Source organism: Neomonachus schauinslandi, chromosome 6, assembly GCF_002201575.2.
Source record: "Neomonachus schauinslandi chromosome 6, ASM220157v2, whole genome shotgun sequence".
Taxonomy (NCBI): domain Eukaryota; kingdom Metazoa; phylum Chordata; class Mammalia; order Carnivora; family Phocidae; genus Neomonachus; species Neomonachus schauinslandi.
The window spans coordinates 129,622,861-129,636,612 of record NC_058408.1 but is presented as its reverse complement, the minus strand read 5'-3'; the positions used below and the strand labels follow the sequence as shown (position 1 = coordinate 129,636,612).

At 54.4% G+C, this 13,752-nt stretch overlaps 1 protein-coding gene across 1 annotated transcript in view; it reads left to right on the top strand.

The window, feature by feature from the left end:
- The window catches only part of COL17A1 (collagen type XVII alpha 1 chain), a 51,376-nt gene that overhangs the window by 13,287 nt on the left and 24,337 nt on the right, over nucleotides 1–13,752 (top strand). The window contains 12 exon segments of the mRNA XM_044916141.1: nucleotides 684–731; nucleotides 1,868–1,903; nucleotides 2,999–3,046; nucleotides 4,421–4,564; nucleotides 6,097–6,255; nucleotides 6,845–6,916; nucleotides 8,486–8,557; nucleotides 9,287–9,355; nucleotides 10,423–10,584; nucleotides 10,949–11,029; nucleotides 12,117–12,161; nucleotides 13,070–13,264. Of these exon segments, the coding sequence (XP_044772076.1) occupies nucleotides 684–731; nucleotides 1,868–1,903; nucleotides 2,999–3,046; nucleotides 4,421–4,564; nucleotides 6,097–6,255; nucleotides 6,845–6,916; nucleotides 8,486–8,557; nucleotides 9,287–9,355; nucleotides 10,423–10,584; nucleotides 10,949–11,029; nucleotides 12,117–12,161; nucleotides 13,070–13,264 (1,131 nt within the window).

The window sequence follows — 13,752 nt, the reverse complement described above, 5'->3', positions numbered from 1 at the left end:
CATGGAAGTCAGTGCAGGAACGCACTCAGGGTCAAGAAGCAGAAGGCGGGCGGAGGACATCTGGGTTCGGCTCCTCAAGTCCCCTCAGTGCCTGGTGACTGCAGAAGCCGGTTTGGTGGGAAACAGATGAGCCAGGCAGCAGGGGGTCTGACCGGGACTGGAGATGGGTCCCGGTGCTGGAGAAGCAGGACTGAGGGATGGGTTCGCCAGTACGTGATTTAAGACCCAGAGCTGTCAGGGGGTCTGGTGGGGGGGCGAAATCCAGGCTTGTGTCACCACAGTGCCGTGTGATGTGAGGCCTGCCTGGGGCCTTCATTGTACCGTCCGCGTTCGGGACGAGCTTCACAAGGTCAGTGACGCTCCCATGCTGACAGCACATTTGCTTGACCAACACTGGTACAGGAGAAACCCAGTCAGGAGCTTAAAAACAAAAAAAGAAAAGCAAACCTGCTTTCCTGTGTTCCAACCCTTCGCCGTCTGAAGTAGATCTGTGATCAGGATGAATCTCGGCAGCTGGGTCCAGCAGGCGCGTCCTATTTCAAGAGCGAGCCCGCTGCCGAGCACCTACATCCTCCTGATCCAGGGCTGCCGAGGCTCAGAAGGGGGCACCCGGCGCACCTTCCCCCCTCCGAAGCCCCCCAGCTCGCGTGGCCATGGGTACGAAGTGTTTTCTCGCCCTGCAGGGAGCTCCAGTGGCAACTCTTCTCCGGAGTACCCTCGGAAGGAATTCGGTAGGTCCTTTCCTTATTTTCTGAAGGCACGGTCGGATGCGCTAGGGAAATGCCTGCGGTCAGGGGTGGGGGGTGGGGGGACACTGAGTTCAGTGGATTCTTCTAAAGGACTTTGACCCTTGCTGATCAGTTTTTCCCTTGCTCTTTATCCTGAAGCATCTTCAGGCCACAGTCAGCCACGTTAACTTGCTGCCATTAGCCATTGCTCCTGACACTACCAAAATGGCAAGTTGGTCACACAAGGCTCAGACTTGGACAGAGAAGCCCCTAAGGCCAGGCAACAATTGTAGGGTGTGTCTTTCCGCAGGATGCACAGGGACCTCCCAGCAAAGAGCAGCAGGGGTTCGAATGCACACACACCACAAACATCGCAGCCCCCCCCCCCCCGGCTACAGCGGTCAGCAAAGGGGCACATTTATATGCCACGTGAAACCCTAGGCTGTCTCTTCACTTGGCCTTAAGTTTGTGGTCCATGTTCTTGGATTCTCACAGTGCATATGAATTGATATGATCATTGTACAGTGATTATAATTTTACTGCTTTGCTTATATCAGGAAGACCAAGATCTGGCCATTTTTTTGAATACATTTGGTCAGTGTAGACAGCCAGCCCCAATGACTAGGCTTCCAAATGATTACCTTAGTTAACACCTTAAGTGTGAGCCAATTTAACATTCATTTCACTAACCCCCTAATGCATCGGAGCCTTGCAGAACTTGCTCTGCCCTTGGGCTGTGAGGTCATCGTTATTAAGCGTCCACCATCGAACTCAGGTGCTTTGGATTCACTGTGGGGCTAATGATTGAACTAGGGAAGCCAGGTGGACGCCTCCACATGGACACGTTCCATCACCTCGTCCTGAAGCGGAGCTGTCTGGGCAGGGCTCCCAGGGAGGAAGTGGGATGCACAGGGCTTGAGCTCCGAGAAGAAGGCAGGGCAAGATACTCAGTTTGGAGTCCTTTACAAAGACTTTACACAGTATTAGTAGAGACCCAGAGGATGGCTCCCATCTGGATATAAAGTCACAATGAAAATAATCCCCCCCCCCCGCCCCGCTCAAACAGATCTCCTTCCAGGTCAAAAATATCTAGTGTGCCACCTCTTCTGTGCCTAAGATTACTTTTCTTTGTTCCTCAGCATCTTCTTCAACCAGAGGAAGGAGCCAAACACGAGGTGAGCTCTGTGGCTGGGTTCAGTTCAGTTCATTCAACAAGTTTTTTCTGAGCATCTAATGTGCGTGCTCAGATTTGAGCCAGAAAATGGGAGGAGTAGAGAAGCCTAAATAAGGGTGGTTCCTGCTCTCAAGGAGCCTACAGCGTCCTGGGACTCTTCGGCTGGCCCCATCAGGATGCGAAGGGTAGTTTGGGGCACCGATCTAACATGGAAGTGGAAGTAAGGGTACAAACACCTGGTAACCACCTGGGGACTAGTTTGTTCTGTGGATTATGAAGATACTAGTGCCACATCTGGCTTCTCTTGGAGTCTCCTGGTTGACTTCAACAAGATGCACTGTAATTGCCTTTACGTAGCGAGAAATGAACAAAAGCCCTTCTTTTTCAAGTTAGTCCAGGGGACAGAGGGCTCCGTGACAGTTTTTCGTTCTGCAAGTCTGCCCATGGATAAGGCTCTAGGATGGAAATGGGCTCCTGGGGAGGGCTGGCCCGGATGCATCTGGTGACGGTGGGGGGCAGGGGGAGTGTGTCCGGGCTGTGCTGAAGGCAGAATTTTCACGGGCTCCGGTAGCTCTCCGTGATCACTCTAGACTTCCAGGGACTTTATTGCATCAGTAACTCGAAAGTTAGGAACACACAAACCACCCACAACTTTAGGCTAATAGTTGAAAGATGTCAGTGGCCCACCTGAAGCTAACTGATAATGTCAAACCCAGAGGTGGCTCAAGTGGCTAAGTAAAAGGTATGGGTTTTAGAATTCCGTCTCCTGCATCAGAAACCCAGGAGGCAGGAGAACAGCTTGGTTTGAGCAGCTAGGAGACGGGCACCAGGAAGGGGGTTGGTCATTGCTGGTGGTGATCCAGGCTCCTGCTCAGCCTGCGATCTCATCAGAGCATGTCCAGGTGCTGGGAGGTATGCAGTGGGCTGGTTAGGGTGTGGGGAGAGGATCCCTCCTTTTAAGCAGCACTCGTTCTGGGCACACTTAGGTTTTCTGTTCCCAGGACAGATCTCAGAGCAGCCTACATTTCTTTCTGCTGCTCAGAGCTCAGGGTCGGGCTCCTTCATTTATACCTTCTTCATCTCTTCCCTTGTACAGAGAGCGAAATCCGAGTCCGACTGCAGAGCGCATCCCCATCTACCCGATGTAAGTGGTCACTGTCTGAAAACAAAGGATCCAGGAATCCAGGGTCACCATGGCGTGCATGCATGTGTGTGTGCATGGGTGTATGTGTGTGGTCAGTCACTCGATCATAAAACGTGTCGAAGGGCCTTCTGTGAGAGGAACCCTGGCTGAGGTGCCAGGGGTCAGGAGCTGAGAAACTCCTGTTCCCTGCTGCTGATAGGGAGATAGAAAACCATCCCACCATGACCTCTCAGGGAGCTGAAGGAGCAGGGAGCCAAAGAAACCCTCCTGGGTCAGCGTCCCTTGAAAGGAGACGGAAGGCTCCATGGGACGAGCTGGCATGAGACCCTTGAGGAACATAAGCTCAGACATTGGAGGAATGTTCAGTGTGGCCAAAGGAAAAGGAGCAGGAGGGGACCTTAAGGTTGGAGGAGAGTCAGAAGTAAGTGGAGTGTGAGAGTTTGAAGTTTATTTTGCATGTCTGGGATGCCCCAGTCCCTGTCCATTGACTCTATTAGACTCCTGCTCTTATTAGAGGGGACTGGACATTTTGAAATGAACCCAACTGATAGGACGGGAGCCAAGTACAAAGAGTAGGAGGAGAAAGAGGTTGGTTGACCCAGGAATCAGAGACTGGGGCTGGCCCAGAAATCTCCACGCCCCGGGGCCCTGGGGTCCAATGCTGTCTCCCCAGAGTCCTTCCAGGCTGGGCAGGGCTGAGCCAAGGTTGGAGCTTTCAGGGAAGGGGGTGCCTGGGCAGTCCTCCAGCACGTGTTGTGTGCAAACCTGTCTCTTAAGCGCTGCCCTTGCATGATGCCTCCCTCCTCTCCTAACTTGCCCTGTTGGGAGGCACAGGGAGCTTGCATGTGACCTTGCTACAGGTAATAGTGGCCAAATGAACTTGAACTCACACAAAAGCAGCATACTGTTAAGAAGTTATGGGCCACAAATTCCTGTGACACTCCAGAGCGTACAAGGTCAGGGACCTAGTATTCAAGGTGTCCTGGCAGGGGATGAGACCACTGTTGAACCATTTGTTTCAAGGGATCTGGTTCTCACTGCTTTGGGTGTAAATCCTCGAATCCCGCAATCTAGGATGACAGGGCCTTCTAGCCACAGAATTCTCCCTGTGGTGCCTGATGAGGGAATCTATACTGAGGACCTCCCCATGGAGGCGCTGTATTTATGAGGCCATTAATATTACAAAATGCGAGCTTGATAAGTGCTATAAATTGACAAAATGCAAAAATTAAAAGGCTGACCAAAACTATCCCAGCGTGTGAAGCAGATGCCATCCCCCCCTCATATTCTGGATACCATTATTGTTCCTGCCACTGCGGTTGGACTCAGGAAAGAATCCTGGGCCCAATGGAAAATGCGGGGATTACCTTACAGGGACAGAATTGGATGATGTTAAGCGTTTGCTCAAGGGGAGCCGATCAGCAAGCGTGAGCCCTACCCGGAACTCCTCCAACACCCTCCCCATCCCCAAGAAAGGCACGGTGGAGACCAAGATGGTGACGGCGAGCTCCCAGTCAGGTCAGTCCTGGGGCCCCGGCTGCCGTGGAGGGAAGGGAACGAGGGGGCAGAGTTACCCCGGCCCAGGGTCTCAGCCGTGCCCCAGCAGGCCTTCCAGGTTGTGGCAGAGACCTCACAAGGCACTGAGCGTCCACGCTGCATGCTGTGTGACCACGTGGGCTGCACCCTGTTGGCTCCACCATCCCGTGAGCGTGTGGCTGGGCTCCAGATCCTAGAGATTCTCTCCCAGGACATTCTTGACCTCTCTCGGGAATGTGTTGGCCAGGTTCCCCAAATGAAGACTACTGGGGACACTTGTAGTATTATCCTTCATTTATTCAGTGAATATTCTGTGGCTCCTCTATGCCGAGTACCAGGCACTGAGGAGAAGCAACAAAGGAGACCCAGCCCTTCGTGGGGGTGAGGGCCTCTGGGGAAGCCAGACCAATAGCCAGGAGCTTGTAGTCAAGTAGGATGAGTGTTGTGGAACCCTCCGAGATCACATGCCTACCAAGTGGGTTGGGGGCAGGGGAGGGCAGAACAATGAATAAGCAGATCCTCAGAGGGAGAGGAGGAAAGCAGCCAGTTGTACTGTGATGTGAAGCTTTCTTTCACTCCTGGAAAGGAAAAAAAAACCCTTGAGATCGTGACCAGATCGTGACCTGTCTCTTGTTTTGTAAATATAACACCAAACCTCAGGGCAGTTTTTATGACCTGCATGGCCAGCTCCCCCCAGGGTAGTGAAGAGGCAGAATTGGCTTCAGATCTGAAGGAGCACCAAAGCCCCCTCCCAGGGGCAGAGTGGCCCTTGGGTCTGGTGGGCACGTAGGAATGTTTACGGGGCGCTTACCGGGGAACATGCCCTCAGCGCAGGATGGTCGCAGAGCCAGGCCTTTGCTGTCTGTGCCTGCCGCGTGCCTGGAAGTCGGCGTGGGATTTGCTGTTCCCGGGCATCTGTGGGAACAGAAGGTGGAATCAGCAAGAGATGGAGAGACCATTGGTCCCCACCACACCAGCACACCGAGAGGTGGGGAGGGGATCTTGGAAAAATGGGCAGACCCCAGAGCAAAACTGACCTACTTGAGATTTCACCAAGAGCCAGCAAGCATTTCTTTTTTTTTTTTTTTTTTTTTTTAAAGATTTTTTTATTTATTTATTTGACAGAGAGAGAGAGAGAGAGACAGCTAGAGAGGGAACACAAGCAGGGGGAGTGGGAGACGGAGAAGCAGGCTCCTGGCCGAGCAGGGAGCCCGATGCGGGGCTCGATCCCAGGACCCTGGGATCATGACCTGAGCCGAAGGCAGACGCTTAACGACTGAGCCACCCAGGCGCCCCGAGCCAGCAAGCATTTCTAACACAAGAGATCAAGTTTTCACCAGCTCCAGGGTTTCGGATGGAAGTGGGCTGACCAACTTCCCTGGACTGAGGGAGTTCCCAGACATGGGACCTTCAGGACTAAACCCAACTGCGCTACACTGACCCGAGTGGGTTACCCCAGCACGGAGTGCCAATTTGTCTCTCACTGGGGTGTGGGCGTGCCTGTCTGGTTCTAGTGTCCGGCACTTATGATACCACCATCCTGGATGCCAACCTTCCATCCCACATGTGGTCTTCCACCTTGCCAGCGGGGTCCTCCATGGGGACCTATCACAACAACGTGACAACCCAGAGCTCGTCCCTCCTCAACACCAACGCCTATTCTGCAGGATCAGGTACGTGGTACAGGGCACTTCCCTTCCCACCCCTGGACCCCTTGCACCTTTACTGGCCCTGAGGGACCCCTCTGGTATTGACTCTCACCGCGGGTTCCCTGAGGGGTTTTCTGTAGCCCCATGTCCCACGATTTTCCCAGCTCAGTTCAGTCTCCAGGTGTTTCTTTTGGTGGGTCCCCTCTGAGAAGGACTATAGCACAGTGTATCAGAAAAAAAATGTCATGAGAAAGAACATGAAAACAAATCTAAAGAGCCTAGTTTCACTCCACATGGATAAACTGTGCCCTTGGGTACATCAGTTAACTTCTCTGGGCTTCAGACGCCTTCTCTGCGAAGTGGTGACTCACCAGAGGGGCTTTGGCTGGACCCCGTGTCCACTCGATGACCCAAGGACCATCCCTTGGCTAGGACCCAAGGCACACCACAGATGGTTGGGTTCTCTGGTGCAAGGCAAGCACCCAAGATTTTCCTAAAACCAGCAATGTAACAAAACCTAAAAATGCAGCTCTGCCCCTCCTCCCGGGGCTTCCGTACCCCTGCTTCTTCTGGGCCCAACATCCCTCTCACTGGTCTTCCTCCTCCCCTGCAGTCTTCGGAGTTCCAAATAACATGGCACCCTGCTCTCCCACGCTGCACCCGGGGGTCAGCACCTGCTCCTCAGGTCAGTGCTCGCCAGCTTGCATCGCCTTTTCTCGGAATGTCTGCTTAAAAAGTTAGGGATGCTCCCTCCTGCTGAGGAGAACAGTGGTTTCCGCAGAAATGTCCTTTCTGCAGAAATGTCCTTTCTGCCCCCGAGCCTGAGGACTTCCATCAGTGCACACAGGGACATAGGTGCAGGGCCCAAGGGGTGCCTGCCTGCAGTCGTAGGTAGAGCTCGGCCCCCAGGGCCAAGGCCTAAGGTGGAGGGGCCAGAGGCCTCACCTACCTGCTTGTCCTGTGTTGGTTCCTTTCTCTTCTATGAGTGGTAGAGAAATGGGGGCAAAGGGGCTGAGTCAGCGCTCTGGCCATTTTCAGGTAGAAAGTATTGTTAGGTTAGAAGGATCTGACTTTAGAAATTTTTTTTTGAAGATTTATTTATCTGACAGAGAGAGATCTGGGATCGTGACCCGAGCCGAAGGCAGGCACCCAACCGACTGAGCCACCCAGGTGCCCGAGGATCTGACTTTAGATCTTTTTATAAATACTGTAGTTCACTGGGGGCTCAACCAGGGTTACTGCTTAGTTCCCAGTGCAAACATGACCATTTTAAAGAAACATGTATTCACTCTATTTCCACATAACTGCCTGTTATGTAAATGTTACCAGTCCCCATATTTTTTTTTTTTTTTAAGGACTCTGTCTTCTCTCTCTGTTACTGTGATTAATAAATAAAATGATGTGGGCCTTCTTTATTTACTTCCCTGGTATATCCACAAGTGTGTGTGTAGCATTTTCGTTTCCACACCTCCATTTGACTAGAGCCCCACCAAACCCAGAAGACAGCGGGTTCACATTTCATTCCTTCTGCCTTTACCCTTCTGAGGAAGGTGGGCTGATCTTGGACCCAGGATCTGTGCCCCAAACACTAGAGACAATGGAATAAGGGAAGCTGTTAACTGGGGAGGAATAAGCTTCTGCACATTACTTAAAGACCAACAATCAGCCTCTGAGATCATAATGGGGGCTAGGGGAGTTTTATGTGTTTAAGTCTCGAGGAGGAAGTGTTCCAGGGAAAAGCAGGGGTATGCTAGGCCAGCCCTCCTGTGTCTGCATCCCATGCCCACAGTTCCACACTGTGCACCAGGGCGCCCCAGCAAACAGGGACCCCTGGGATATTTTTAAGTAGGCTCCACACCCAGTGCAGAGCCCAGCTAGGGGCTTGAACTCACGACCCTGAGATCAAGACCTGTGAGCTGAGACCAAGAGTCAGACACTTAACCGAGGGAGCCATCCAGGTGCCCGGACCCCTGGGATGTTTTTGAATGTGCTGGGATACAGCGACATCTGTCAGACCCCGTGCAAATGACCATTCTTCAGTTGTGTGCGCTCACTACCCAGTGCTTGGAACTGCTGGTAGCTTTTGGCCTGCAGTGGGGGACCCCCATGTCACTCGCAGTGTGAGAACTGAGCATGCTGGGCAAGGTGTCCTGTGCAAAGGCTTTCATCGTGGAAGTGATTTGGGGGGTCCAGGGGCTGCCTCAAGCTAAGGGTCCCCCAACCTGCGCTCACCTGCCCCCCCTTGCTTTCGCAGTGTTTGGCATGCAGAACAACCTGGCACCCAGTTCGTCCACCCTGTCCCACGGCACGGCCACCGCCTCTACAGGTCTGTATCCCAGGTGTGGCGCCCCTGGGCCCCGGGCAGTGATGCCTCTCGGCAGCTCTAACTCACAATATCCCTTTTCAGTAACTGAATCGGAGGCACCAAAATGTCTCTCAAACTCCGTCAACCTTTCCCACCAAAGTAACAGCCCCCCACCTCCCAACCTAGAGATGCCAACTTCTGTCATGCGCTGGCTCGGACATGAGGGGAACCACGGGGGAGCCAGTGCTGTGGCCACATGTATGGCCCTGTCTCAGTGCACATTGATCATCTGGCTGATTTCCTGGGGCACCCCCTGTGCAGGCCTGGGGAGGGGGAGCAGAAGAGGTGTGACCCTTAGCCTTAGCCCTCAACTTGCTTACTGTTTACTTGGAGTAGAGAGTCTAATACACGTGAAACAACTGGGCATCCTATAAGACAACATGAATCCAGCTATGCAAAGCAGGTGTTTGGGTTATAGGAGTTCCGAAGGGAAGGAATCCTAGGAGGACTTCATGGAGGAGGAGGAATTTTGGAACAGTCCTAAAAGGATGAGGATTAGACCAAAGAAAGTTCATCCATACTCATTGCTGCCCCTGTGGCTGGAGAGAGTTGCCTTCATTATTACTGTTCATTTTATTTATTATTCTTACTGTCCTCTTCTCACCTCGGGGGCTGGTCAGGCTGCTTCTGAGCTTCGTGGAGCTGCCCTCTCACACTGGCCCCGCTCACTCAGCAGTTCCTTTCTTGCAGCGTATGGTGTGAAGAAGAACCTGCCGCAGAGCCCCGCTGTCGTGAGCACCGGCACGTCCACCTCTGCCGGTGAGCGCTGTCCCCGGCTGCCGAGGGCAGGCTTGTGCAGGGCTCTATGGTGACACCCGCTATATGCGAGGAGATCGAACCCATTGCTGGTCTGAGGTCTGCAAACGTGACTCGCGCCAGAGTCCCCCCAGTTGCCAGGACAGAGCAGAGATGGGTGTGCCCCTGACCCTACCTGGGCCTTCCCGTTCAAGGGGTGGGGCAGGGAGCTCCACCCTCCACAGCTGCCTAGGGTCAGGCATTTGCACCCCAGCCCCCAGCAGTGTCTCGAAGCCCCCGGCCTGCTCCTGCTACATGTTCCCCAGTGTAAGACCTAGGGAGCCCCTCAGAAGGTACCACCCCACCACACACACTTCTGATAGGATCTTTATCAACTTGGGCTCACCGCAGCTGGTGGGTTCTTTCCTCCATTGCTCTGATCCTGTTGCTTCCTTCCATTCAACAATTTGTTGATTCAAAAAAGATTTACTGAGCACCTGCTTTGTATGAGATGCTGTTCTCAGGGCCCAAGCAGAGGCGTGAACAAGGCGGACTAGATTCCCACTTCACCAGGCTGACCGCTGCAGTGGAGGAGGCAGATAGACAGGGAGACCAAGTACAGGAGAGGATGACCGAAAATAACACCCACTGGAAGAAATAGGTGGCTCGCTAGAGACAGGAGTGTGTGTACCTTAGATCGGGTGGTCCGGAAGGGCTCCCCCCAACCCAGGACGGGAACCCGTGAGGCTGAAGGTTAGAAATGAACCCACCATGTTAATTAAAGAAGTGCCTGCCTGACAAGGGGACTGTGGCCCTTTCACTAAAGATCCTATAACGTCCAGGTGGGGAGGCAGCTTCAAAGGTCAGGCACCCAGCGCTTCTGACATTGACCTCTGATGGCCAGGCCCAGCCGGGCAGGGGAGGGTGCCTTTGGTCCCGAGGAGGCTTCTTAGTAACCACTGTCGGTGAGAGCAGGAGGCCCGCAGACGTACCCGCTGATCTCTCCCTTTCCCTCCCTGCTCTTCTCTTCCTCCTTCTTCCTCTTCTGCTCATTTCTTCCCTCTCCCTTGGCCGGCTCCTCTGCTCCCCAGCCTGCACCACAAATGTCCAGAGTGATGATCTCCTGCACAAGGACTGTAAATTCCTGATCCTGGAGAAAGACAACACACCGGCCAAGAAGGAGATGGAGCTGCTGATCATGACCAAGGACAGCGGGAAGGTCTTCACTGCCTCCCCGGCCAGCATCACTGCAAGTACGAGGGGGCCCACACTATGCAGGTTTCAGAAGAAAGGCAGACCCTGTAGGAGGCCAAATGTCCCAGCAAGGTGGTTTGAGACATTTTAATAAGAAAACCACAGTCACCCCATTTAAATAGCCTGCCTGAATAGGGTGTTCCAGGGTCTGCCTTGAATGTAGATAAACATTCAGGAAAATCCTGGCAAAAGGCTCCCAGAGGGGTCTTTGGGCAATGGGAAGTCTAAGCACAAACACAGATGTGGGAGATTAACTAAGGAAAGCCGGGCCCTCTTGCTACCCGGTGTCCACGCAGGAGTGGCTCTGGGGCAGGCAGGGAGCGAGGACAGAATACCCCGGATGATCATGGGTTGTGCGCACAGCATCTTTTTCAGATGACACCCTCAAGAAAGAAAAACAAGCTGCCTACACTGCGGACACCTGCCTGGTTTCAGAAGCTAATGGTGAGAGGAAATCTGAGACTGTCCCTCTGACTTCGGTCTGTCTGCATCTCATTTATTTATATTCTGAGACCTTGCTACTCAAGAGTGCGGCCTCCGGCCCAGCGGTGCGGGCGCCACCCAGGAGCCTATTAGAAATGCAGAGTGCCAGGCCCTGGCCCCACAGCTCCGCAGTGGTCTCGTGTGTGCGTGTGTGTGACTGCAGTGGATGCCTTCCTGGGGTGCGTCTGACGTCTACGGCAGGATTGTTTTTCTCCGCTTACTCCCTGTCCCATAATTTTCAGAACTACTAGAAAATGCTTCACAAAGCACTTGCTACGTTTATTTTTTTTTTCTTCTCAAATATTTGGATTCTGTCCCACATAACTGCATTTCTCTGCATGCTCTGGGCCCTGTAGACTCTCCCCAGATCACTGATTTCAGGGAGGTCAGTAAAGGAAAAGTTGGGTCCCAGAACATCTTTTAAAAATGCAAATGCAGTCCATTACAGTCTTCGGCAGGCCTGACTCTAAGGAAATGCTTACTTTGAAGACATATATTTTAGGGTTGGAAATGGGGCTGTGGAGACAAAGATTGCCAGATCTGATGAAAGCTGTAAACAGTGTTCCCAGAAAACTTCACATGTGCCCACAAACACTCAGTGGTCCAATAGCAGGAGGGACTCCTGCGCTAGCCCTCTGCCCCTCTGTCCCTCCGCCCCAGGTGAGGAACGTGTTCGGAGTTCCTGAACCAAGAAATCAAGAGTCCTTTCTCATAAGCACATATATCGTTTGAATGCGAATGTCACCCCTAACGTGGAACTCCAAAAATGTCCTGGGCTTTAAAGATTTAAGGTCGCAAGAAGGTTAAGACCCTGCTTTTTCCCTTGACAAGTGCTTGTCAAAAGCCATGTCTCTCTCGATGGAATTGTTGCAAGTACGCCATCAGCGAGGACTGAGGGAGGGAGGGTCCCCGCCCAGTGGCTCCTCCGCGGGCTCGGTCAGCATGTTTCCCTCAAGCTCTGCCCACAGTCCACTCATGGGCTGTCCTGTGGGCTCCTGTCATTGAAAAGCTTGGGTTCAAACCTGTGTCCTTGGTGTTTGCCTTCCAGGAGACGTGAAGACCGTGTCCACCAAGGGCAAGGCCGCCTCAGCAGGTGAGTGATGACAGCAGGTCCTGCGGGGACAGGGGGGCAGGAGCTGACGGGGCTGGTGGTGATGGATGGAACAGATGACCCCCCTCGCCTGCAGCTGGGGCACACAGGAGTGTTTCCCTGAAGGCCTGAAGGCAGCAGAATGGAGGGCCAAGGGGCGCAGGCTGGGGGCTGGAGCAGGGCTGCCGCAGGAGCTCAGCCCCGGGGGTGGGGCTCACAGGCCGTCCAGGGTCCTCCAGCCTCAGGAACCCCCTGCCTGGGCTTCCGAGGCCCCTGAGACCACATGCACATCTCCAGCCCTTTACACTTAGCTCCCTTGTTTCCACAGTCTTGTGAGAGTTAGGGTTATCAGGTTATCAGGGTTATCAGCCCATTTTAGTCAGAAAAACCCTTTTCACTTTAAAAAGAAAAAAGCTGGCCACCCCCATAGGTGCGGAGTGTAATTCCGGGCACCACAGGGGTTACAAAGAAGGAGCAGTGGGAATGGAGACGGGGAGCTGGGGACACTTTGGGTTTGGCCATAATCAAATGCGGAGCTGGTAGCAAATCAGCGGTCATCAAGATGTTTAAGCTCCGGGCCACGCGCTGAGTCCTGAGCTCACTGCCTTGCGTGCCTTATCGCCCTCATTCGGCAACCATCCTAAGAAGGAGGCAAGCTTTTAACCCCATTCCGTAAGAAAGGGAATGGAGGGGAAGGGACCCCCTGCGGGCCGCACACTGGGGCTGCTCTGGCTCTTCACCAGCCCCGGGGCCCTATGTTCCGTCCAGGAGCCAGCCGCCGCCTCTGTGGAGTCGCCAGCCCCAACCAGCATTCACTCAGGCCCCGAGCAAGGCCCCCAAACCCGGAGAATTCGGAGGGAAGAGGGCGCAAGCCTGCTGCATGCACCTTACCCTTCCTCTGTCTTCCGCAGAAATCCACAACTACAGCCACCGCGGCGGGGGCAGCGGCGGGGGCAGCGGCGGGGGAGGCGGCGGGGGCGGCCCGTGGGGGGCAGCACCGGCCTGGTGCCCCTGCGGCTCCTGCTGCAGCTGGTGGAAGTGGCTGCTGGGCCTGCTGCTCACCTGGCTACTGCTGCTGGGGCTGCTCTTCGGCCTCATTGCTCTGGGTACGTGACAGCAAGGGGCCCGGCGACAGGCCCCACTGCCCGTGCAGACGGCAGGAGTCGGCCCGGCCCAAGGATGGAGGGACCAGAGTGGGTGGGTGCAGACCCCTTGTTACTGCAGATGAGCACACTGAGGCTCCGGAGGCGGCCGAGCTGGGGTGCCTGTGTGGCTCCCAGCCCCAGGGCCCTCTGTCCCTGGAACAGCCTGCTAAGCAAGCCTTTGGCTGCCCTTACTAGACAGGCCAGGCCTTGCCGTAGCCCCATGGCTTTTCCCCTCTCCCACGCCCCGTATGGGTCTCTGTGTGGCCCCCCGCACCCACACCCCGGGAGAAGGGCCCCCCCCCACCGCGCTGTCGCCACCGCGCACCAGAAGGCTGGCTCCCAGGCTGGGTTGTGTCGCCGCCCCCGCGTGCGGATTGCAGCAAGATGTCCCTAGAGTCCCAGGTGGGGCCCACGCTGAGGCGAACCCGCCCAGCTGAGCGGCCTGCCCC